Source organism: Mytilus californianus, unplaced genomic scaffold, assembly GCF_021869535.1.
Source record: "Mytilus californianus isolate M0D057914Y unplaced genomic scaffold, xbMytCali1.0.p SCAF_1, whole genome shotgun sequence".
NCBI lineage: Eukaryota > Metazoa > Mollusca > Bivalvia > Mytilida > Mytilidae > Mytilus > Mytilus californianus.
Genome location: NW_026262581.1, coordinates 116,794,458 through 116,821,901, shown reverse-complemented (window position 1 = coordinate 116,821,901; position 27,444 = coordinate 116,794,458). Strand labels below are relative to the sequence as shown.

The 27,444-nt window shown below is 31.1% G+C and overlaps 1 protein-coding gene across 2 annotated transcripts in view; it reads left to right on the top strand.

The window, feature by feature from the left end:
- Positions 1-27,444, top strand: part of LOC127731597 (importin-13-like) — a 41,395-nt gene that overhangs the window by 1,127 nt on the left and 12,824 nt on the right. For both annotated transcript variants that reach the window (XM_052240359.1, XM_052240348.1), the window contains exons 2-23: positions 882-970; positions 2,392-2,511; positions 4,082-4,140; positions 4,615-4,723; positions 6,175-6,273; positions 7,431-7,484; positions 7,905-7,977; positions 8,267-8,483; positions 9,129-9,213; positions 14,171-14,302; positions 15,654-15,734; positions 17,210-17,348; positions 17,846-17,895; positions 20,118-20,219; positions 20,417-20,564; positions 21,108-21,289; positions 21,959-21,985; positions 23,279-23,413; positions 23,725-23,874; positions 26,177-26,257; positions 26,622-26,759; positions 27,338-27,434. In XM_052240359.1, coding sequence (XP_052096319.1) covers positions 941-970; positions 2,392-2,511; positions 4,082-4,140; positions 4,615-4,723; positions 6,175-6,273; positions 7,431-7,484; positions 7,905-7,977; positions 8,267-8,483; positions 9,129-9,213; positions 14,171-14,302; positions 15,654-15,734; positions 17,210-17,348; positions 17,846-17,895; positions 20,118-20,219; positions 20,417-20,564; positions 21,108-21,289; positions 21,959-21,985; positions 23,279-23,413; positions 23,725-23,874; positions 26,177-26,257; positions 26,622-26,759; positions 27,338-27,434 — 2,308 coding nt within the window. In that variant the 5' untranslated portion in view covers positions 882-940. The remainder of the gene's footprint in view (positions 1-881; positions 971-2,391; positions 2,512-4,081; positions 4,141-4,614; positions 4,724-6,174; positions 6,274-7,430; positions 7,485-7,904; positions 7,978-8,266; positions 8,484-9,128; positions 9,214-14,170; positions 14,303-15,653; positions 15,735-17,209; positions 17,349-17,845; positions 17,896-20,117; positions 20,220-20,416; positions 20,565-21,107; positions 21,290-21,958; positions 21,986-23,278; positions 23,414-23,724; positions 23,875-26,176; positions 26,258-26,621; positions 26,760-27,337; positions 27,435-27,444) is intronic.

The window sequence follows — 27,444 nt, the reverse complement described above, 5'->3', positions numbered from 1 at the left end:
CTTTCCCACTGCAATTTAAACCTAGAACAACCTTCCATTGAGCTTTGTGATGAGTCACTCTGTATAGTTTTTTTAAATCAGCTGCTTTAACTTACACTTACAGTCATTAAAATTGTCATGTATTAACATTGATTCATTGATTCTGATTTAAAAAAGATATTTCCTATATTTATATACATGGTTCCTTGTAGTCATGTGCAGTACATGTACTAGTGGCACAAACTTCTATGTATTGAAAGGTCACAACAAAGTAGAAGTAGAAGACTGCCAACTTTGTGCCAGATTCAGATACCACATATAACAGACTAAAGCACAAACTTATAAAGAAATATGTTGAACATGGTATCATTTTCTAAATAGACTAGAATCTCATAACTACATGACAATTATTTGTAACTGAAAGAGGTAATTAAAATTTTTGACTCCATTGAAAAGGTCTGCATATATTGATAACTTTATGTTAGTACCAATGGTTTTAACCAATGCTTGAATCATCAATGATATGTCTGTATTATCATGATTTAAATTGTACATTTTTAGAGTAAATTTTCCATTTAATGAATTGTCATTTAATGATATTTTTCTTAATCTATTTTCATACAAATGAAAGTACCCTTAAATTGTTTTAGTTTGATGCCTTTAAACACTTTGAGTGTTTGGTTTTCTAGACTTTTGGTTGTCAACATAAATGAAGAAGGCTGTTCCAGAAATGTGTGTTGTACACACTGAAATTGATACCATACACATATGCAAATAGAGTAAAATTAGAATTGTTTACACATATGGATATAACATTACTCAGTTTCAGACTGAATCCAGTTTTAAGGATAGTTTCACTAAATGTCTTTTGATTTTATTCATTGAATCTTGTTGCTTTTCAGGTGTATCAGTTGAGATGAAAGTGAAATGGTTCTAGATAACTGAGTACATCAATTTCAATATGGCTTACACTGCAGAAAATGTAGAACAGGTGATTAATCAGTTCTTATAGATAAAACATTTCTTCTTGGTCGGCTAACAATTTACTAAACAAGGCCATTGACTCTTCAAGACTAGTTAACTAGTGATAATATTTTGATGATTTTTATGAGCCATGTTTTGTAATTGTCCTTTAATTCTTTCTTTTTGTGGTTATAGACTTATTAATAAAGGTTATAATTTATATACTGTAAGTGTTTTTGTTCAATCACTATGTCTGGTATTTTTATACCCCCGCTGTAGGCAATGGGGGCATTAAGTATTACCCTTGACCTTCCGTCTTTCCGTCCTTCCCATTTTCATTTTGGCACTCTAACATAAATTTAATTGATCTTAATTTTATGAAACTCATACACAATGCTAAGAACCAAAACTTGCAGACAGAGTTCGAATTTGGGCAGTGAGTCACTTACCGTTCAATAGTAATGCCCCTTTATACCTGGGAAAATTGCAAATTTTTCAGTTTCTGCACTCTAACTTTTAAGTTTGTCTCATCCAAATTTTATGAAACTTATACACAATGCTAAGAAACACAACTCGCAGACAGAGTTCAAATTTGGGCAGTATGTCATTTACTGTTCTAGAGGTATGCCCCTTTTTAACTTGGAAAATTGTAAACCTTGAGCAGGCCGCTGCTGCGGGGGCATCGTGGCCTAAGACACATTCTTCTTTTATTTCAACTGATAATCAAATTGCGCATTTATAGTTTGAAGCAATGCTTAAATAAATCTTTTGTTTTTTTCTGCTTTGAAATTCTGTACAGGTTTTATTTGTTTGTTCTTGACATTGCACAAATTCGTGTCTACCAGTGCTGTTTGTAAAGTCTACTCTGAAGTACAGCCACCAGCATGAGATTGTCGAATGGCATGATTTATTATCAACAGGTTGAGTACTTTGAACTTTCCCTTGTAACTTGGATTATTTTTTGATATGGTATTGTTTACAATCGGTTTGTTTGCTCATCAGGGTTTGTTATTCCATTGTTATAAAGTTCAGTGCTTTTCCTGCGCTTGTTATTAGTGTATTTTCCAGTTCACTGATCTACATTAAGGGAAAGGATTGAGATCTAATAGTTAAAACCCACCATATTCAAGTGCCTGTCACAAATCGGGATCCTCATCAGCGGTTGTTATTTCTCTTATCTTAATGTTTTAATTATTCAGAGAATTTATTGTTAATGGCAGACCTTTGATAGTCAGAAACTCTATTAAATTTATTCACATGGTTTTTTAGACTCAGTGCAGAGTAGCACCATCCTTGAATAGCCTGTGGTAATCCCTGCTCTACTACACAGTGCATCTTACTTTGTCTTAGCTTATAAGTCCTTTTTCATTGAGATGCATTAAATATATAGGCAAAAGCAATTAGATGTTTGATACATTTGATCAGTTATAATTGTTTGTATTATTTTAGGCAGTGCTTCAGTTTTATCAGCAGTCAATGGTTCATCCACAGATACATGAATGGTTAACTAAAGCACAGATTTCAACAGAAGCCTGGTCATTTTCTTGGGAACTTATGGGTAGTCATAAAGTATGTAAGATTAGCAGAATAAATTTTTGTAAAAATGAATATTTAAAATGTTCAGTCATAATGAAATTCTGGTTTATTTTGTCATTTGGTGAGTATTAAGATTGACCAGTTTCTGCTTAGTAGTTACTCTGGTTAATAAATTATTGAATTAAAGGTCATCTTCAGTGGGAGATATTTTTGCATAACAGATACGTGTATACTGTTACCATAAACATTTGATGTCACATTTAAGAATTTCTGTTTTCATTGTAATCTATGTGGTTACCATCAATTCTGTAAAGCTTGAATGTTTAGTTTATATATAAGAAAGAGGTGCTTTCATGGATCGAGATATCTACGAATAAAAAAAAATTATACTTTTTGTCCCGCTGAATATTGAGTACTTAGATACGCTAATCAGACAGAGACAGTGTTAAGTCTCTGCATAAAGCTTCATACTTATGAAGGTAGCTGAGCTGAATAATCCATATCTGGTATATAGATGCCTTGTGGTCTGACATATATGTCTGTTGTCCTTGACCTCATTTAACTGGTTCAATGACTGCTTGAAATACCTGTATAATATGTATGAGTAATAAGGCAACCATATTTGATATAAAACAATTTCAAGATATATAAGTCTGTCTCACAGCATTGATCTGATTATGACCTAATTTTCATGATCCATTGGTCAATGTAAAGTTTTCCTGATTAGGTCACTTTCTCAGATACTAAAGTAATAAAGTAATCGGTCAACTATATTCTGTGTATAGAGTGATTGTAAAGTTTATATGTCAGTTTGACATAGTTCATCTGTCTTTTACCTCTTTTTCATTGGTCTAGCATTCATTGGTCAACATCCAGTTTATGTGATTAGGTTTGTAATTTAAATTCTAAAAATGGTTCATTTGATCCTTACCTTATTTTCATGGATTATTGATAATGTAATGTTACTTTTAGCAGAGACATATACATATATATAGTAAAATGACTTTCAACATAAAATTCAATTTTAATCAATTAAGCTGGCAAAACATTTCGAAGTGTGCACTCTTGTTTTGTTTTTGTTCCACTGTGAACAATCAGGGAAAAGATAATTCCCCAAACTCTTGGAAAATATCCTAATTTGAATGTGGGCTTATTAGAACTTAAAAAAAACATTTTTGTGGCCCCACCATAAAGTGGTCTGGCCATATAGTTTTACCCTTATCCATCATTCCGCAACAAACAGTTATATAGACTTTTTTCTAAACGCCTTCACATATTGAGCTGATTCTTAGTATGTAAGTCTACTATGATGAGTTATAGGTTGAGTTAACGTTTGGTTCCGATCCACTGATTTTTGCCGAAATTACGGCCTTTGACTTTGAAAATTTTGTGAAATTAACAGTTATATAGACTTTCATTCTCAAATTTCCTCTCCTAAAAATGGCTTCAAGCTTTTTTTGCCAGCGTGGCCATTCGTGTCTTTCAGACAGATCTAGTTTTCATCTATTATATTTGTGTCATATGAATGTTCATTAATTGCTTGAATTTGCCAATAAATAAACGATAATGAAAAATTTAATCATATGTTTATTGTCTTTTATAGACTGCAGAAGTACAGTATTTCGGTGCAAATTCCTTACATGTGAAAATTTCTAGGTTTTGGTGAGTGAAGATTATGTAACAAAAGAGAAAGTTGAAAAATGCAATTTGAGTTTGCCATATACACAAGACACATTAAACAAACACTTCATATTATTCGAAGTAGTCTTTTCCATTAATATTAGTACATTTGTAAGTTAAAGTAACTTATAATTCTCCTCTCAGGGGAAATAAGAAGTGTAAGCATGCGTATGAATGCACTCTTTCCTCACATCCATATCATCAACAAATTAATTGAAAGAGCTTAATATTGTTCTTTCTTAAAATCATTTGAACCCACAATCCCATTTCAAGTACCTTCTAGCCGCTTTCCACTTTTAATTACCTTTCAACTTCCATACAAGCTTTTTTTCTAGTATGACAGGAGGCTGTTATACCTTAGAAGATACATCTATAAATTAACTCGGACCATAATACTGAACCATATTACTGGAGTATGGTATGTAGATAAGACTGATAGATACCCATATTTTTCAGGCATGAAGTGCCCCCTGATCAGTATGATGGTTTACAAAGCAGATTATTGGATAAAATCATAGAATTTGGTGCTGGACCTAAGATTGTACTGACAAGGCTGTGTGTTGCTGTAAGTTGAATGCTTCAATATAAAATTGCCACTTTTAAGGTGGTTTTCTAATTAATGGTTAACCCATGTCATTAATTTGATTGAGATATAGAATTTATGTTAAAGTAGATAAAAGGATGAATAACAACACTGCATACATACAAACATATTAAGATAAAATGATGAATAACAACACTGCATATATACAAACATATTAAGATAAAATGATGAATAACAACACTGCATATATACAAACATATTAAGATAAAAGGATGAATAACAACACTGCATACATTCAAACATGAATTCAGACAAAAGGATGAATAACAACACTGCATATATTCAAACATGAATTCAGATAGAATGATGAATAACAACACTGCATACATTCAAACATGAATTCAGACAAAAGGATGAATAACAACACTGCATACATTCAAACATGAATTCACACAAAAGGATGAATAACGACACTGCATATATTCAAACATGAATGCAGACAAAAGGATGAATAACAACACTGCATACATACAAACATGAATTCATACAAAAGGATGAATAACAACACTATATATATTCAAACATGAATTCAGATAGAATGATGAATAACAACACTGCATGTATTCAAACATGAATTCAGACAAAAGGATGAATAACGACACTGCATATATTCAAACATGAATTCAGACAAAAGGATGAATAACAACACTGCATATATTCAAACATGAATTCAGACAAAAGGATGAATAACAACACTGCATACATTCAAACATGAATTCAGACAAAAGGATGAATAACAACACTGCATACATTCAAACATGAATTCAGACAAAAGGATGAATAACAACACTGCATATATTCAAACATGAATTCAGATAGAATGATGAATAACAACACTGCATACATTCAAACATGAATTCAGACAATAGGATGAATAACAACACTGCATATATTCAAACATGAATTCAGATAGAATGATGAATAACAACACTGCATACATTCAAACATGAATTCAGACAAAAGGATGAATAACAACACTGCATACATTCAAACATGAATTCAGACAAAAGGATGAATATCAACACTACATACATACAAACATGAATTCAGACAAAAGGATGAATAACGACACTGCATATATTCAAACATGAATTCAGACAAAAGGATGAATAACAACACTGCATATATTCAAACATGAATTCAGACAAAAGGATGAATATCAACACTGCATACATTCAAACATGAATTCAGACAAAAGGATGAATAACAACACTGCATACATTCAAACATGAATTCAGACAAAAAGATGAATATCAACACTACATACATACAAACATATTAAGATAGAAGAATGAATAACAATATTGCATATGTACAAACATGTATTCAGATAAAAAGGATGAACTGCACTTTCAGCTAAGGGAAACTTATATTGGGTTAAATGATTAAATATTTTTGTTTAAATGTTTCAGATTTCTTCATTAATACTTCATATGACACCAGAACACTGGCCTGACCCATTGTTGACATTGGTACAAAGTTTTCAGGGAGATAATATTCCTAACTTAAATGTAAGATATACTAATTGTACCAGTACAATGTAGCACAAAGTTTACATAACTAGAAAAAGTCCAACTACAAGTCTTTAAACTTCTTCAAGAGACTACTCTATTGAAATTATTCTCTGACTGAACAATAAGATGCAAATCAGTTCATGTAGATTTATCAGGATTAAAAATAAAATATCATTATGGAAAACAATAAACTAAGTTTTTGTCATTATCTTATTGGTATATATTTGTGTATTAAAACAGTCTTTATAATGGTATTACCAATATTTGTACATAATGTTTAATTTTACATTCCAGAGGATGTTATTGATGAACGATAAATTGTAATTTAATCATGTTTTAAGCAGTTATCTAATATTTTTATATTTAAAAATTGTGTGCAGAAATTGGTTTGATGAATTACCTGATATTATTTAGTGTATGATGTACAGCATGAATAATAATGAAAGACTATTTTACTTAATGTGTTCAATGCTTTTTATATTGCTGTTTAAAGAAATTTAAGAAAAGATATGTATTTCTGTAGTACCAAGAAAATCAGTTTAGATTTTAAACTTATGAAAAGATAAGTATTATGAGAATACATCCATTCTATGGAATCCCAAATTGAAAGGAGAGATAGTTAGAAAAACTTTACTAGAATTTCCCTTACCATATTACATTAGAACTTTGGTAAAAGAGTATTTCGAATTATTTATACATATTCTAGATTACCATTATATTTTTATGTCCCCACCTTGGGCAATGGGGGCATTAAGTGTTACCCTTGATCGTCCTTCAGTCTTTGTGTCCATCCCATTTTTGTTTCCACACTCTAACTTAAGTTTGTCTCATCCAAATTTTATGAAACTCAAACATAATGCTACTAACCACAACATTCTCTACAGGGTTCGAATTTGGGTTGTGAGTCGTTTACCGTTCTAGAGTTATGCCTCTTTTTAACTTGAAAAATGGCAAAGCTTGAGCACGGGCATTCGTGTCCTCATACACATTCTTCTTTTATCCTTTAAAAAAACCTCGATACATATGGTATTTCTGACTTCACAATATTCAAACTTACTATAAAATGCCATGCTCTGAACATGAAACTTCTTTTCACTATTCCAAAGATATCTATAAATGAAGAACATTGCCAACTAAAGCCATTTTGTTTTCAGAGTACACAGAGGCTACATATATTGTTAGAGACTATCAGGGTGCTACCAGAGGAGGTAGGATACATTTGTATAAAAGTTCTAATTGTAACAGATTTTCTAATTTATAAAATATACCACCATATTAAGCTGTCAAAATAATACCAAATAAAATATTTGAATTGTCATAGCTGATTAAAAAGTTTGTTAATTACCAGACTAGGAGTGACATCTACTGAAGAATTGAATTGTGTTATTTTGTTCCAAGTTTTTGCTTTAAAAAAAAGAAATTGTGGGTAACATCAATAAGAAGAACCTAACTATGTCATAATAAATTTAAAAAAAAAACTTAATGATGGTTATCAAAAATGAAAAAAATTGTAGTTTAAAAATTGCATACTAAATGAATTTTGTCATTATAGTGTGCAAATATGTTACACAATGAGTACATGTTAATTGCTAATAATATAGAATTAATGAAACAAATGTTATTTACAGTTTTTCAGTTCCAGTCTTGCTCAGAACAGACGATCTCTACTAAGACAGGAACTTACAAAAGGTTTACAGCATGGTATGTGTTTGTTATTAATTATTTTTAAGTACAGTCATTAATAAATTTCATTTTTCCAGTTATTTCCTTTAATGATATGATAAACAAATCATAAGATAACATAAAAAAAATATTTGACGGATAATATCAGTGAAATTTAAACTTGATGATTTAAAAGTTTAGTTAATCAAGACTGAAAAATGATCCAGTTCACAGGATCAAGATAATTCAGTTACCATCTTCTCTGTTACAACTCTGTAATTGATTAACTTCAGGAATTTTAGAAACTAAGAATTTATGTATATTTCAGTTCTGACCTTACTGCAGAGTCTGATGATACCTACTTCACCAGAAGATGCGCAAGACCAGGCCCTCAAGTGCTTCTCTAGCTGGGTTGAGTTTGGTGTGCCTGTAATGGAGGGAGAACCTGTGATACTACAAGTCTTTCATACCTTGTATAATCCTAATCTGTTTGATACAGCTGTGGAAAGTCTAGTCAATGTTTTCTCTCATCCTGATTCCCTTAGGTTAACCTCTATCTTCAATTAATTAAAAACAAGAGTGCACATGCTGAAATGTCTCACCTGCTTTACTGGTCATGATTGTATTAATGTTGACAGTCTTTAAGATAAGGGTTTTACTGCAGGTATAACTTAACTTAATATTATCAGTGATACATGAAAATGAGGTCAAGTTCAGATGAAACCTTCCAAAAGGACATTTACACCTTACAATCATTCCATACACCACATATAGCTGACCTATTGCTTACTGTATCTGAGACAAGGACTTTACCACTAAAGTGATTGTTAAAAGTTCATCAAATTGTTCATACGTCCTTATTTTTGATTATCTGTATATGATATGTATGCTAAGTATTAAAAATGTGAATTTCATATAATGAAATAGGGACACAGTGGCATGATGAAAACCACCACATTAATTTCTTAAAATACAGTATTTAAATAAGGTTGAAATTCCTTTTGAAAGTGATCTAAAGTATGCCCATTTCTGTTAATTTTCTTTACTGCAGTCCTTGGTTTATTTGGAAATTACATTTTCCCTCAAAATGGATAAAAAAAAAATAATTACATTATGGATTTTATTGAATTATGTATTTTGCTCCAAGAATTACACAATGTCATTCCTTCTAAATCAGATGTATATTTCAGATTTCCATACACAATACAGAAATTCCTTCCAAATGTATTACAATTATCTGAGATGTTTAAAAAGGCCACAGAATCTTCTGATATGGTAAGGACCGCTAAAACATATGGTAGATTTACTTCTGTAAGAAAAAAATTTTGGGATGTGCATGTAATATTTACTAGTTGATATTAAACAACAAACAACCAATGAATCATTCAGAAATAAGTAAAAAAGAAATATTACCAACTACCCATATGACTGTAGTATTCAGATTTACCAATATTGTTTGTTCAAAAATATTGGTTTGGGTCAGGTTATATCGAAATTGTCTAGCTGGCTCAAGGGACCCCCCTTGAAGGTGGCAGTACAATTTCAGTTATTCAAAATGAAGAGTAGTTGACATTTACAATTGAAAAATGAGAAAGGGTGTTATTAGCAACGAGAAAACTATGAACAAAGGTTTACTATTATGCTTCATTTAAATAATAAAAATCTGCTAAAATACGAATTCAAATACAAATACCTAAATTGAGGTAAATTATATGGCCTTCCAAATACCGTTTCGATCCCTAACATCACTGAAGAGACATTAATTGTCGAAATCCGGATATGGTGTACAAATTTTTGCACCTCATGTTTGCGGTATACCATTTTCTCCGCAAGTGTATTGTTTTCTGTTTGGTATTAAATTAAATATAAGATCCATGTTACATCTGGTGATCAATTTATTTGGCAATCGTCAATGGCAGTCAGCAGGGTTTAAGAACATCAGTTGTTCGACCTGTTAGTCAAATGGGTTTTGTTAAAATATACTTTTCACTTTTTTGGTCTTTTGGAAAATGTTGTTTGTGCAGTATTTAGACTCCTCTACCAAGAAATTTGTTTTACATGCACACGTATAAACATTGCGGTTTTTATACGACAGCAAAAAAATTTTGCGGTCGTATATTGGTATAACGTTGGTGTCTTCGTCGTCCGTAGACACATTGGTTTTCGCACTCGTAACTTTAGTTTAAGTGAATGGATCTCTATGAAATTTTACCATAAGGTTCAATACCACAAAAGGAAGGTTGGGATTGATTTTGGGGTTATGGTACCAACAGTTAAGGAATTAGGGGCCAAAAATAACATTTTTGTAACTTCCAGACATAACTTGTGTGTTAGTGTATGGATCTCTCTGACATTGTACCACAAGGTTCCATATCACAAAGGGAATGCTGGGATTGATTTTGGGGGTAATTGCCTCCAAATTTTCGGAATTAGGGGCCAAAAAAGGGGCAAAAAACAAGCATTTTTCTAGTTTCATGACAATAACTTGTGTGTAAGTGTATGGATCTTTATGAAATTGTACTACAAGATTCCATATCACAAAGGGAAAGCTGGGTTTGAGTTTGGGGGTAATTGTCCTAAATGTTTAGGAATTTGGGGCCAAAAAGGGGCCAAAAAACAAGCATTTTTGTCGAGCCTTCAACTTTTGTCGAAAAAGCGAGACATAGCGATCCTACATTCCGTCGGCATTGTCCACCAATATTCACTCTGTGGTTAAAGTTTTTGAAATTTTAATAACTTTCTTAAACTATCCTGGATTTCTACCAAACTTGGACAGAAGCTTGTTTATGATCATAAGATAGTATCCAGAAGTAAATTTTGTAAAAAACAAAATCCTGTTTATCCGTATTTTACTTATAAATGGACTTAGTTTTTCTGCCAGGAAACATTACATTCACTCTGTGGTTAAAGTTTTTAAGATTTTAATAACTTTCTCAAACTATCCTGGATTTCTACCAAACATGACCCATATGACTGTAGTATTCAGATTTACCAATATTGTTTGTTCAAAAATATTGGTTTGGGTCAGGTTATATCGAAATTGTCTAGCTGGCTCAAGGGACCCCCCTTGAGGGTGGCAGTACAATTTCAGTTATTCAAAATGAAGAGTAGTTGACATTTACAATTGAAAAATGAGAAAGGGTGTTATTAGCAACGAGAAAACTATGAACAAAGGTTTACTATTATGCTTCATTTAAATAATAAAAATCTGCTAAAATACGAATTCAAATACAAATACCTAAATTGAGGTAAATTATATGGCCTTCCAAATACCGTTTCGATCCCTAACATCACTGAAGAGACATTAATTGTCGAAATCCGGATATGGTGTACAAATTTTTGCACCTCATGTTTGCGGTATACCATTTTCTCCGCAAGTGTATTGTTTTCTGTTTGGTATTAAATTAAATATAAGATCCATGTTACATCTGGTGATCAATTTATTTGGCAATCATCAATGGCAGTCAGCAGGGTTTAAGAACATCAGTTGTTCGACCTGTTAGTCAAATGGGTTTTGTTAAAATATACTTTTCACTTTTTTGTGTCTTTTGGAAAATGTTGTTTGTGCAGTATTTAGACCCCTCTACCAAGAAATTTGTTTTACATGCACACGTATAAACATTGCAGTTTTTATACGACCGCAAAAAAATTTTGCGGTCGTATATTGGTATAACGTTGGTGTCTTCGTCGTCCGTAGACACATTGGTTTTCGCACTCGTAACTTTAGTTTAAGTGAATGGATCTCTATGAAATTTTACCTTAAGGTTCAATACCACAAAAGGAAGGTTGGGATTGATTTTGGGGTTATGGTACCAACAGTTAAGGAATTAGGGGCCAAAAATAACATTTTTGTAACTTCCAGACATAACTTGTGTGTTAGTGTATGGATCTCTCTGACATTGTACCACAAGGTTCCATATCACAAAGGGAATGCTGGGATTGATTTTGGGGGTAATTGCCTCCAAATTTTCGGAATTAGGGGCCAAAAAAGGGGCAAAAAACAAGCATTTTTCTAGTTTCATGACAATAACTTGTGTGTAAGTGTATGGATCTTTATGAAATTGTACTACAAGATTCCATATCACAAAGGGAAAGCTGGGTTTGAGTTTGGGGGTAATTGTCCTAAATGTTTAGGAATTTGGGGCCAAAAAGGGGCCAAAAAACAAGCATTTTTGTCGAGCCTTCAACTTTTGTCGAAAAAGCGAGACATAGCGATCCTACATTCCGTCGGCATTGTCCACCAATATTCACTCTGTGGTTAAAGTTTTTGAAATTTTAATAACTTTCTTAAACTATCCTGGATTTCTACCAAACTTGGACAGAAGCTTGTTTATGATCATAAGATAGTATCCAGAAGTAAATTTTGTAAAAAACAAAATCCTGTTTATCCGTATTTTACTTATAAATGGACTTAGTTTTTCTGCCAGGAAACATTACATTCACTCTGTGGTTAAAGTTTTTAAGATTTTAATAACTTTCTCAAACTATCCTGGATTTCTACCAAACATGGACAGAATAAAATTGAGAATGGAAATGGGGAATGTGTCAAAGAGACAACAACCCGACCATAGAGCAGATAACAGCCGAAGGGCACAAATGGGTCTTCAATGCAGCGAGAAACTCCCGCACCCGGGGACGTCCTTCTATTTTTAGATAAGCGATTTTGAAGATTGAGACGTGTAGATACCCTTTGAACGAGTTTAGTATTTAATATTTTTCCATTTCTAAGCTTCATATTTGTTTTTTGTTATGAGGATTTTAAAAGAAAGGAGCAAAGACTGGCGTCCAGAATATGAACCAGCACACAATAAAACAACAGAAGCTTGTTTATGATCTTAAGATAGTATCCAGAAGTAAATTTAAAAAAAAAAATCCTGTTTTTCCGTATTTTACTTATAAATGGACTTAGTATTTCTGCCAGGAAACATTACATTCACTCTGTGGTTAAAGTTTTAAAAATTTTAATAACTTTCTTAAACTATCCTGGATTTGTACCAAACATGGACAGAAGTTTGTTTATGATCAAAAGCTAGTATCTAGAAGGAAATTTTTATTAAAATTTTGTACTTGTTTATCCATATTTTACTTATAAATGGACTTAGTTTTTCTTCCAGTTAACATTACTGCAGTTCAATTTTTTAAAACATTTATTAGATTCATAAACTATCCTGGATTTTTACCTAACTTGGACAGAAGCTTCTTACAATAAAAAAATTGTATCGAGAGGAATATTTTTATTAAATTTTTTCATCATCTCATTTTTGTTGAGCCTGCGATTAACAGCAAAAGTAGGCGAGACACTGGGTTCCGCGGAACCCTTACAAATTTTTCTAGTTTCCAGACAATAACTTGTGTTCAAGTGTATGGATCTCTCTGAAATTGTACTGCAAGGTACCATATCACAAAGGGAAGGCTGGGATTGAGTTTGGGGGCGATGAATCATAAGGGGGTTCAAAAAATTTAGGGGGGGAGGTTTCCTTTTTTTTCTTTAAAATTTTCCATTTTGAATTGATTATTTCTGATTTATATATAAAAGCAAATAATAATGATATGGTTTGAGTAGGTAAATTTAAAATTTTTAAGTTCTTAGACCACATTCATTCTGTGTCAGAAAACCTATGCTGTGTCAAATATTTAATTACAATCCAAATTCAGTGCTGTATCAAGCTTGAATGTTGTGTCCATACTTGCCCCAACTGTTCAGAGTTTGACCTCTGCGGTCGTATCAAGCTGCGCCCAGCGGAGCATTTTATTATCCAACGCAATCATAGGTTTGAACGTTGTTTTCAATTTAGACTTGTTTACATTTTTTCGTTTGGGCTTGTATTATATTTTCCATCGAGTTTATATGATCCGTTCATCCTATTTTGACTCTTTAAAATTCAAGAGTCTATCCTAAATTGAGGTAAATTATATGGCCTTCCAAATACCGTTTCGATCCCTAACATCACTGAAGAAACATTAATTGTCGAAATCCGGATATGATGTACAAATAATTTAATGATGGCAGGGATCATTTGACGGGTGGCGGAAGATATTTTAGCGATGGCGGTGTGCCATCATGAAACAGGTCATGGAGATCCCTGGTGAACTTTTACTTTATCATTCAAAATACTGTTACTTAGTACGTGTAATAAAAACAATTTCTGTTTTTAAACAAAATGGTTGAACTGTGAGACAAATTGTAGAATTTTTCCTTTCTAACATAAGAATTACTTTGATTTATATACAGGATGTGTGTCAAGGAATTTGTCAGATAGTTGTGGCATTAGCAGAGAATCATACCAAGCTAATCATTGATGCCTCATTGTGTCTGGATGATGAAAGGAGAAATAATGTTTTAAATCTGATAAAAATGGTTCTGGTAAATACTTATTTTAAAAATAATTAGAATAATGCTGCTTACAACCTGAGAAATAGTGATTAACTAATTAATGATTTACTATAATGCGCTTCAATTTTGTATTTGATTTAGCTTTCCAACTGTTTTGATTCAAGGGCCACTGATGAATCTTATGTAGATGAAACTTACATATATGGCATACTTAATTGTAAGCCTGGTATCTGATTGGTTTTTACAATGTATTTCTTTAATGTGTACAAATAACCATGATGTGATGTTTGCTTGCTAGCTAAATAAGATCAATTCCTTTGTTTATTGAAAGAGTAACTATTTCTTCTATAAAGCATTGAATTGGGATTGGTTACAAAACAAGGACTCCAAAACTCAGATTGACCATTTGTTTCTAGATTTACAGCAAAAAACTTCACTTCTATGCACAAAACATACACTCATATAAACCTGGGGAGAAAAACACACACTAAGTGTTTATACAATACATTGTAACTGTTTGTTTTAGGTAATAATGATACAACTTGGATAACATCCCTATCCACAACTATCAGTTAATTTATGGGTTTAGTCATTTTAATAAAGGGCAATCTTTTTTTTTCATTACTTGTGAAAGTGATCAGATAATTTAGTTTGATGTCAAAATATTTGAAATGTTTTCTATGTCTTGTTGCATCTAGAACTTGTTTAAGTAATTGTGAAAACTCCCACAAAATGTAGAAATGTAGTGTATTCAGGAAAAGTAAGGGCACAGTCAGAATATGATCATTTTATTTTATACGTATATTTTGGAATTTTGAAAGCCTCAATACCTGATTTGGAAAAATCATCAATAGACGTATTTACACTTGTATGCAAATTTGTCCGCCATTACGTAAAATCACACAAGTTCCCGTAAGATTTGACATCACAATTTTAAAAATTTGACGTCACAATAAAAAAGTGATTGTTGCTTGACGTCAGAAGGTTATTCGGAGCAGATCTAAGGTCATTTGGAGACAAAATTCAGCTAAATACCAAAAGTGTAAATACGTTTATTCCCCCTTGTATATGCCTGAATTAAGAAAATGTCAATTCAAAGCACTCTAATGTGTTATTACTGTATGTTTATTGTTATGGGAATCAATAAAAAAAATAAGTAGAAGAAAAAATGAATAAGGAAGGAACAAGTTGCATAGATACAAAGAGTGATGAAGAAAAGGGGGGGGGGGGGGGGCATTTTTGGTAAAAGAAGGATGATTTGTTAATATTTATCAGAAGACTTGTTTATGATAACATATATAAAAGTGAAAAGTAAACAAGAATCTGCACAATTCACCTGACACTCATTTTGACTGAAATAGATATTATCTATCTTTTATAGGCCTGCACATCAATTCCAGGTCATTATCCTATAGATGAGAACTTTAGTAACATGCCATTTACCTTTTGGTATGTTCTACAGGTAGGCCAATAATTAGATATTAGATATAATATTGCAATGACAAAATCAAAAGTGGTTGACCCATATGGAAAGCTGTAGGTAATGGTTCTGAGATATTTGGCATGATCAATTTTATGAAAAGTTGTAAATGACATAATTTCATTTAGAAAAATGATGCATTTTCTTGAAATGTCACCAAAATCTACAATAAACAGGCAATTTGTTTCATAATAAAAAAGGCTATTCTTGTAATAGAATGGTTTGAAAAGATGAATATCCCTTGAAAAAGTTTTTTAGAATATAAAATACAGGTTGAATTCCGTTTTATGGGATTCACATGTACTCTACCAATGTTATGGTCCTTTTCATCTTCAAAAGAAAAAAAATGTGTAGTAGATTGGAATATCTTTAATATTTGTTTTTGGTATAACAGGATGAGATTTGAGAATCTGACCAATTAAGCTTTGTGTTTGATATTACAGGATGAGACTTGAGAATCTGACCAATTAAGCTTTGTGTTTGATATTAAAGGATGAGATTTCAGAGTCTGACCAATTAAGCTTTGTCTTTGTAATTACAGGATGAGATTTGAGAATCTGACCAATTAAGCTTTGTCTTTGATATTACAGGATGAGATTTGAGAATCTGACCAATTAAGCTTTGTCTTTGATATAACAGGATGAGATTTGAGAATCTGACCAATTAAGTTTTGTGTTTGATATTACAGGATGAGATTTTAGAATCTGACCAATTAATATTTGTTTTTGATATTACAGGATGAGATTTTAGAGATTGACCAATTAAGCTTTGTCTTTGATATTACAGGATGAGATTTTAGATTTGTCTTTGATATTACAGGATGAGATTTTAGATTTGTCTTTAATATTACAGGATGAGACTTGAGAATCTGACCAATTAAGCTTTGTGTTTGATATTAAAGGATGAGATTTCAGAGTCTGACCAATTAAGCTTTGTCTTTGTAATTACAGGATGAGATTTGAGAATCTGACCAATTAAGCTTTGTCTTTGATATTACAGGACGAGATTTGAGAATCTGACCAATTAAGCTTTGTCTTTGATATTACAGGATGAGATTTGAGAATCTGACCAATTAAGTTTTGTGTTTGATATTACAGGATAAGATTTTAGAATCTGACCAATTAATATTTGTTTTTGATATTACAGGATGAGATTTTAGAGATTGACCAATTAAGCTTTGTCTTTGATATTACAGGATGAGATTTTAGAGTCTGACCAATTAATATTTGTTTTTGATATTACAGGATGAGATTTTAGAATCTGACCAATTAAGCTTTGTCTTTGATATTACAGGATGAGATTTTAGATTTGTCTTTGATATTACAGGATGAGATTTTAGATTTGTCTTTAATATTACAGGATGAGATTTGAGAATCTGACCAATTAAGCTTTGTGTATGATATTACAGGATGAAATTTGAGAATCTGACCAATTAAGCTTTGTGTTTCATATTACAGGATGAGATTTTAGAGTCTGACCCATCAAAATGTCAGCTGTTGCTGCCTGTGATACAACCATTCTTTTTTTCACTGGTAGAAATTCTGTTAATCAAAGTTCAGTACCCTGATGATCAAACATATACTTCTTGGACCTCAGGTAAAACATCTTATCAAATTCCTTGTACAGAGTAGTTCAATTTATTACTGGTAATTAGTCGAAAAAATCAGAATAAGTTTGTGGCACTTAAAGTACTTTCGAAATTTGTGCGCTACATTTCGTATGCTACAATGCTTATGTTATTACGTCACAGTAAGAATTCACTGTTCAATAATGTCATTTACACGGATTGACCTTGGTTCAACTAGTGTAACTCATTTATAAAAACTACCTCGAGATCGATATATTGGTAATAAGAGAACTAAAAATGTGAAATTAATTCGTTTAACAGGTTACCATACTAGGATTAGGTTCACTAAGGGATCTTTTTGGTATAAGCCTAGGGAAACAAAGTATTATAAAGTCTTGTGATTTTTATGTACAAATAATGAATAGTTATATGTGAAATATATACTCCTATGTCTTTTGAATATCATTGATGCATAGTTTGACACATATGAATTGGAATTTGTTTAGTTTTAGTAACTGTATTTCAGATGAAGTAGAACAATTCCGATGTTACAGACAAGACATAGGGGATACCATGGTAAGTCAAACAGAACCTTGTTAGATAAGATTATGAAGAGGAGGCTTCAAATTTATTTCTGAATTCAATTTGAATTACATTTATATAGGAAATCAAAAGTTTTTCATCTTGGAGAAACAATACCATGTGCTTGGAGATATATTATCAGATATAGTTATGGCATATTTATTCCTATGAGGGGGCCTCGGTGGCCGAGTGGTCTAAGTAGTCTAACTACTGTATCACTAGCCAGTCAACACTGAGGTTGTGAGTTCGAATCTCGCACGGGGCAGGTGCACTCAACTCCAATCTTAATTGACTAGGATTGTCAGTTTTCCTACCAAAGGTTAGTGGTTCTCTCCTGGGACTCCGGCTTCCTCCATCAATAAAAACTGACCGCCACGAAATAGCACAATAGTGTTGAAAGTGGTGTTAAAACACCAGTCAATCAATCAATCAATATTCCTATGATTACTTATCTGATGTGTACTACCTCACTTTATTTTTCTGTTTGGTAGGTTTATCAAAATTGTTATGCATTTGAATTATTTACCCTATTCATACATTTCTAGAATACACACATGAAATTGTGTGCATGTGAATTTGATTATCAGATTTAGTTTCAAAATTTATCCTGTTAGCTGATGAATTACATGTTGAAAGAAGTAAATGAGGTTCTGTAGCTTTTTTCTGTTTGTCATGGGTTCAGTTTGCTAGAAGAAGTTTTAGTTTGATTGATAAATTTTGTAGACCTTGCACATTTGAAATCCTTGGTTGGTTTTTGAACCAATTTTTTTTTCTTGTAAGTATGTTGACTTTTTGTTCATAATTGTTTGAATATGTTGCTTGTTTTAAGTGATTTGTTCACTGACTATGTGTATACATAGGAAATAGAAGTATTGACATGAAAAATTTTCTTTTCAAACACTTCCCCAGATAAATTAAACTCAATAATGAAAATTGTGAAGATGTGGTGTATACATTTATGAGACATAAATGCAACAACACAAAAAAACAAATAATATTTAGAGATATAGAGGTCAATGTACTTAACAAAAGACATTATGTAAAGCTCTATTTTGCCCTTGATATGAAATACATGTTATACTCTTCATCTGTGTTTTTCAATGCACACATTTAGCATTATCAACATCTAGAATATAAAAAATCGTAAGATTTATTAAATCACCCAATATAGAATTGAATGTGCTTTTTTGAGAAAATTATACGAAATGAAAGCATGGCATGATCACATTTTTAGCAAAAAGTACTTTCCTGCTTCATGCAAAATGTGAAGTGCACTTGCTATTATTTCGTTTTAAAGTTTTTAAAACAGCATTCATTCTATTATGTATAATTCTATTTTTGTGTTGCCTTGGCGAAGTTGAAAAAGCGAGACTTATGCATGCTGTTTGCAGCGGCACAGTGGGTGGCGTCAACAATACATTAGTTTGTGATAAGGTCAGTTTATGGGGAACCATTAGTGGTAGGTCACTGATATTTAGTATGCAGTTGCATTTGCATTGGCACATTTCATTTTCATGGAGATTATTAAGGCCCTGCCCCCCTCAGTCATGGTCTTTTGACTTTGAAACTTTTGTTAGTTTACTTGTATTAATTTGTGATTAGGTCAGTTTAAGATGAACCACTTATGTCCAGTCAATGATATTTGGTATTCAGTTGTATTAGCATTTGCAAGTCTCATTTCCATTGAGATTAATGTCATGGTTCATTGACTACGAAACTTTTACATAGTTTATAAGTTAAAGTTTATGTTTAGGTTAGTTTAAAGGAACCATTTATGATGACTCAAAAGTATTTGGTATGCAGTTTTGTAAGCATTGGCATTTCTCAGTTCCACAGAGGTTATTTGGTCTTGCACCTTTAGTCATGGTTCATTGACTTTGAATTATTTGCTTAGTTTAAATGTTTAAATATTGTCATTTAGATTCAACATTTGCATTATACTATCAAATTACAAAAAAAGCGAGACATATCTCTGTGTCAACAGTTTATTATTTTTATCTGTATCTTCACTTTCTTCAGGATCCATTGAACCCTGATAATGATGTAATAACAGTACCAAATTTACAGCACCAGATACGTATTTTGACATAAAAAAAATGTTTCAGTGATGCTCCAGACCAAAATATTTGAAAATTCAAACCCTAATAGAATCTCTGAAATATTCTAAAGTTTATAGCTATTATATCATAAAAATGATTACATATTTTATATTTTAGATGTATTCCTTCAGCATATTAAGAGAACCATTATTAGGATACTTGTGTTCTGTGTTAGGGTCTTGTGTAGATAAAAATGAATCTAACACAATACAATGGCAGGTTAGTATCAAAATTTACCTAAACTGAAGGCAACTTTCTAAGACATAATCTGTTTTTCTATTAATTTCATACAATTGAATTAAAGTCTAGTGCTTGCATCTATTTCTAGATTAAAATTATTTACGCAGGTTTTCAGGGGAACGTATTTAGTAAATCTTCAATAATTTACAATGTATAAAGTCTGTTTGATATTGTAGTTGGCAGAAGCTATATTCTTCCTGTTTGGATCAGTAGCAGAAAGTGTTGATTTAGAAGAAAACCTGTACATGCCTAATGTAATGAATCTCATTCCAAAACTACCTTACGACAATATAAAGTTTATCTCCACAGCATTATATATGGTTGGTAAGTATAAAGAGTTTTCATTGTTATAAGTGATAAAGTATTAAAATTTGCTGTGTATTTCAAACTAAAATTTAAGTTCCAGTAATAAAAAGTGTGTACAAAATACTGCAAAGTTAAGTTTGCTTGTTCTTAATGTGGACTATGAAATCAAACTTAAATTTTTTTGCTATCTGTTGAAGGTCTGTTTTAAGCCAATCAGAACGTAAAACAGGTTCCTAAGTGTGCATGTAGAACCAGCTTGGCTAAGTTTTTTGTATACACCAAACAAAAAAGTCAATAAAAAAATTAAATTTCTTCTTAAAAATTACACTCTTTAGTAGATTAGCTATAATACTTACATATTGGTTATAATAGTATATGGAATCTAATTTTCTAAATGGATTTGATATAAATTTGATTAACTAAATGTAATTGATTAATATATGTCACAAGGGTGAAGTACATGGTTTGTGTAGTTATAATTTCACAATGTGGGGTTATTATAGTTGCAAATATTTCCAATGAAAAATGACTGAATGTACTCTGTTTGTGATTTTTTCCTAGGATCTTTTGGTGAATGGTTGAATTATCATCCAGATATACTTGGATCTGTGATACCTCTGATACTGCAAGGTCTAACAAATAGTGAAGTAGCCACAGCAGCTACAATGTCACTTAAGGATGTCACCAGAGAGAATCTAGATCATATCACCCCATTCATTCATCAGATCTTATCTTCTAGTCAGGTATGTAAATGCTTCAAATTTTGGAAATTATTTGCAACGGTTTGTTGTGACTTGAGTTCTGCAACTTTCAAAGCTTTTTGGTCTTTGCTAAAATCAGTCTGTGTCTTAAATTTCACAACATAATCAGAAAATGACTTCCATAGCTACCAATAAAGTTTTGATGTAACACTTAAGCTAATTCAGAATTGATATTTTATAGTTTTCTCTTGTCACTGCCAAACATATTTTTGTAGAATACCGGTTCAAAATTAAAGAATTTTATATAGAATATAAAGAAACTTATTCCTTGGTTAATGAAACAAAAACCTGTTTATAGAAATTCAAATTAGACATGTTTTTATTTATAGAATCTATTTTTCATCCAATTTGGTTGTGATTGTTTCCCTTTATGTTCATCTATGTTAGAACTTTCAGATAAATTGCAATCAATTTTACTCATACAGTTTCTGTGAAATAAAAGGGATAAAGGGACAGAATATTTTAAGCTACATTTACTAACAAGTTTCTGCAATATTTTTTTTTAAATTCCAGTTTCTTCAAAAGATTATCTAAAAAGGTCAATCAGATTTTATTATTATATACTTGATATTGTCTTCAATGTCAGACATTTTTTTAAAACAAATAATTATATTATACAAGTATAAAAATTGAACTATAATTATTTTGTAGAATGCGCTGAATAGCAATACTCTTAAGGTGAGTGAGTTTTATAAAAAACTAAAAACCTTTATCCTGTGCTAGAAAAAGTAGATTCGAGAAAAATGTTAAATTATGATTTTAAGGATGTCAACTGTTAACTGGTTAACAGTCTGAAGAAGCGAATAACAAATAATAAAATCGTTAACCAGTTAATGTGACCTTTTTTTAATTTTTAGGTTAATAAATTTGATATGAATGTACCAGTATATTGAAATCATAAATAACAATGATAAATTTTAAAAGGATCACTGTAGTACACATGTAATAAATGAAATAAACTGTCCAGTATATTTATAACTTGATTGCATATGAATACATTCCATATTAATTAACTAATCAGCACCAAGACATCTTGACTATTAGAGTGGGCAAAATTTAAAGTAAACATAATTTACAAGGTATACATGTAGTAGGTGTGTAAAATAAATATACATAGAATGGAACAGGTTTGGTCATATATCAAACGAAATGCTGATTAATTATTGTGAAATGCAAATTTCCTGTAAACTGGTTGTACCCTTAACATGCAGACACGAGCAATACCGAATGATCTAGGAAATGATGTATCTATAATCTACAAAACATTGTATCATTCTATGCATTAGGAATAAAGTACTACAGACATTGTCTTTGAACATCAACTTTCAAACCTGTTAACTAGTTAATCATACTAATGATTATCTGAGTAACCGGTTACCTAAAAATGATAATGTAACAACACTAAATGTGGTTCTCCATATTTATTTAATTTATAGAATTAATGAAATGCTGTAATCTGGCTTGTGAAACAAAATGATATTTATAAGTGTCGCATATTTATGATTAAGATGAAGGATATTTAATTCAATGAGGCAGCAATTCTAACAACAAAAATATATAAAAATCCACATACAGTAGTCAACAGTATACTAGGGTACATACCAAGCTTTAAGTTGCCATAAGCATAGCCATGGATAAATTTATCAGAGACTAAAAATATGCCATTTGACACCAAATTCTTTTACGGACAAAAACACTAAAATATAACTACAAAAAACAACTGACTTTGGACAGTTACATTCAAATGTAGCAGTGATAAACTATTCTTTTAGTACTCTGCCCTAAATACTTTTTGTCTATTTATATATTAGTATTAATTTTTCAGTCCCTACACTAAAGAAAAGTTGATAATATTAATAATAATATTGAAGAATAAGAAGTTATAACTATAAAAATTATTTCAATCTGTTTACAATTGATCTAAAACAATTGTGGTATTATTTTATATTTATTTGTATAAATTATTTGCAGAGTAAAGACTGTATCAGACTAATGTGTTCTATTGGACAAGTGCTGTCAGTTCTACAGTTTGAAGAAATCATGCAGTATCTGAATGCAATACTAACACCTCATCTACAGCAAATGGACGAACTATCTAAACAAGATGTAAGAATTATAAATGCTCTGTGTGTATAAAAGTAAAATTGTAGCTGATATTTAAAGAGAAAAAGAAAAAATTCCAAAACCAAACTTATATTAAGATATATATTAAAATTTAACTCCAAATTAAACAGAAAGCAAACAGATTTCCAATATCAGTTGAGTGAATAAATTGCAGTACTTTAGTGCACAAAACCTTTCAGTATACCAAAGTTTTTATGTTTTAGGCATAATAATGATATCGGTAGTTAGATAGAAATAGGGAAAATAAACATTTATAAATAGGCATCAAGTTCGCAAAATTGATATATTTTCAGCCATCAACAGTAGTGAAGAATGCAATATTACTGAAGCTGAAGATGTTAAGTTGGTTGTTCCAGTCATTAGATACAGAAAGAGAAAAAGAGGAGGATGTAGAGGAAGGTCAGCAAAAACAAGTCAAGGTCAAATCTGACAAACCTAAACCAGTAAGTATGACAAAGTCTGATTTGACAAACTTAACAAAGTATGGCAAGGTCAGGAAAACCTCTCAAAGTCAAATATGTAAAAACCCAAAACTGATTTGAAATTTGTCAAAGTCAAATCTTATAAACTATTATGTAATGGTCAAGGAAATTATCGTTCAGTCAAATGAAATAAATATTGAAATATTGAAACCTAGAATTAAGGTATGTCAATTTACACAAACAGAAATATCATTTTATCCAGGTTTAAACGAACATTATAACTTGCTTTGTCAAATAATGTAAAGCCAGATATTATTTTGTGCATTTATAAATGTGATTACAGATGATCTGTGTGATTTATTGATGTGATTACAGATGATCTGTGTGATTTATTGATGTGATTACAGATGATCTGTGTGATTTATTGATGCAATTTCAGAAAATGTTGCATACAAATAATGCCAACAAAATCTGAAAAGCAAATTCTAATCCCTTTTATTGTCGAGCCTTCGACTTTTGTCGAAAAAGCGAGACATAGCGATTCTACATTCCGTCGTCGTTGTTGTCGATGTCGTCAGCGGCGTCCACAAATATTCACTCTGTGGTTAAAGTTTTTTAAATTTTAATAACTTTCTTAAACTATCCTGGATTTCTACCAAACTTGGACAGAAGCTTGTTTATGATCATAAGATAATATATAAAAGTAAATTTTGTAAAAAAAAAATTCCATTTTTACCGTATTTTACTTATATATGGACTTAGTTTTTCTGCCAGGAAACTTTAACATTCACTCTGTGGTTAAAGTTTTTGAAATTTTAATAACTTTCTTAAACTATCCTGGATATCTACCAAACATGGAAAGAAGCTTGTTTATGATCATAAGATAGTATCCAGAAGTAAATTTTGTAAAAAAAAAAATTCCATTTTTTCCGTATTTTACTTATAAATGGACTTAGTTTTTCTGCCAGTGAACATTACATTCACTCTGTGGTTAAAGTTTTTAAAATTTTTAACAAATTTCTTAAACTATCCTGGATTTGTACCAAACTTGGACAGAAGCTTGTTTATGATTAAAAGCTAGTATCTAGAAGGAAATTTTTTTTAAAAATTTTGTTCTATTTTTTCCGTATTTTACTTATAAATGGACTTAGTTTTTCTTCCAGTTAACATTACACATACAGTCTGCAGTTTAAGTTTTTAAATCATTTATTAGATTCATAAACTATCTTGGATTTTTACCAAACTTGGACAGAAGCTACTTACAATCAAAATATAGTATAGAGAGGAATATTTTTATTAATTTTTTTCCTCATTTTTGTTGAGCCTGTGATTAACAGCAAAAGTAGGCGAGACACTGCGCTCTGCGGAACCCTTACGAATTTTATAATTATTTCATCATATTTTTCCCAATAAATAAAACATCAGAAAATTTCTGAATATGTATTAATACAAAAAACTAACATCAAAACTAGCATTATAATTGAAACTAAAAATTAAAGCTAGAACCAGACAGTTTTTGTATTGCCTCAACAAAGTTGCTGAGGCGAGGCTCACAAGTGCTGTTTCCAGGGACTCTGTCAACAATTTGTTTAAGTTTGTGATTAGGTCAGTTTAAGGAGAACCACTAATGGTAAGTTGGTGATATTTGGTATGCATTTGTATAAGCATAAGCACTTCACATTTCCATGGAGATTGTATGGCCCTGCCTCCTTAGTCATGGTTCTTTAACTTTTGAATTTGCTTTGTTTACATGTTAAAAGTTTGTGATTAGGTCAGTTTAAGGGGAACCAATTATATCAAGTCAATGATATTTGGTATGCATTTGTATTAGTCGAGGCACATGTCATTTCTGTAGAGATTGTTTGGGCCAGCACCTTCATTCATGGTTTATTTATTTTTGTATGTTTTGCATAGTTCACATTTTAAAGTATTTCCATTTTAATATCAACATTTGAATTACATACAAGCGAGACATATCTGTGTGTAAACATTTTTTAAACTTTATGAATCCACAAAAAAGAAGTAGGAATAAAGGACTACCTTTAAATCGGGTCAAGACCTTAAAGTAAGTATAAAAAATCTATTCATTTGACATATATTAACACTATCAACTGTTTTCATATACTGGTGCCATTTAAGGCCCTTGATAACTGACAACTAATTACCATTTTATGCTTACATGGGTATGTTGAGCACCAATTCTTTTATAATTTTCTATAATTTTTTAATCACATTAATGACCTTTATTATAGTATAGTAAGTTCTCTATTTCACACTTTTGAATATTAACATTTTACCCAGACTAACAATATGAAATTTTCAGGTATATGTTGTATTGCAACAGATAGCACCAGTTGTTCAAGCTTTGGTTACAAAATGGATAATGGATCCTAGTGTTATAGAGGTAAGTTGATCATTTTACTGAGCAGGATTTTCTGAATTACTTGAACATCTTGTGAAGACCAACGAACATTTTATTTAAATTGTAATAATTATGAACACTAAAAAAATTTCTTAAAAAAAAATTTGACAAAGTTATTTTTAGGAAACATTCAATCTGTATGGTACAGATTATAAATTATACCTTTGCATTTGTTAGATTGAGCTAAAAATTCTGTCTTATGAAAAACACAGGTTTAAGAGCCTCTAGCTTTTTAAGCAAGATTCAGTTTGCTGCTACTGTCAAACCTTACACTGAACCTTTATATGAATTGAAAATTGATATAAAAAAATATGTATATAAATTAATAATATTAATCTTTTTTCAGGCTGTATGTGAATTATTTAAGAAATCTCTTAGAACTTTAATGGATGATTTTACAACAATAGCACAAGATGTTTCACAGATGTTAGTTCAGATGTACCAAGCCATCACGCATCCTGCTATATTAGATCTGTCAAAACAGGTAATCTGCCAAATTGATACATGGAGTGAAATGTTTAATCTTAATTCATTTGTGTGATTTGTAAACTAATTTGATGTATATTTTTTAATGCAATATGTCTGTGAAAACTTTCTTTCAGAGAAATTTAAAACATGATTGATACATAAATAAGATAAAAAGAAGTAAAAATATTAGTGGACTATACAACAGATCACACAAGACTCCTCTGAAGAAAGATGTGCATTTGACTTGGTATGAGCTCAAAATGTGTTTTCAGGTCAAACCAATTTATTACAATACATAGGCTACTACCATAAGTTCTGAGTTCTTCTCTATTGCCTTAGAACAACAGACAAAACCCCCAGCTAAAAAGGGTAAGGATTCCAATATTTCATAGAATTTCTTTTTTTTTAATGTATAATTTTTCAGTGCTTTTATTGTTGTTCTTCATCTCAAAGTCATAGTGAAGCCTTCAACACTGAGCAAAAAACTCTCGACTCACTGCAAGTTTAAGAAGGCCCCCTATCATCGTTTGAGCATATGTAAAGACACAATAATTTAGTATTTATATAAAACATTTTATTCTAATTTTATTTCAGTTAATTCTGATGTTTGGTGAAGATGAGTGTTATAAAGAGACATCAAATGCCTTATTTAGATCTCTATGTGATAAAACACTTACTCTGTTTCAACAAGGTTTGTAATC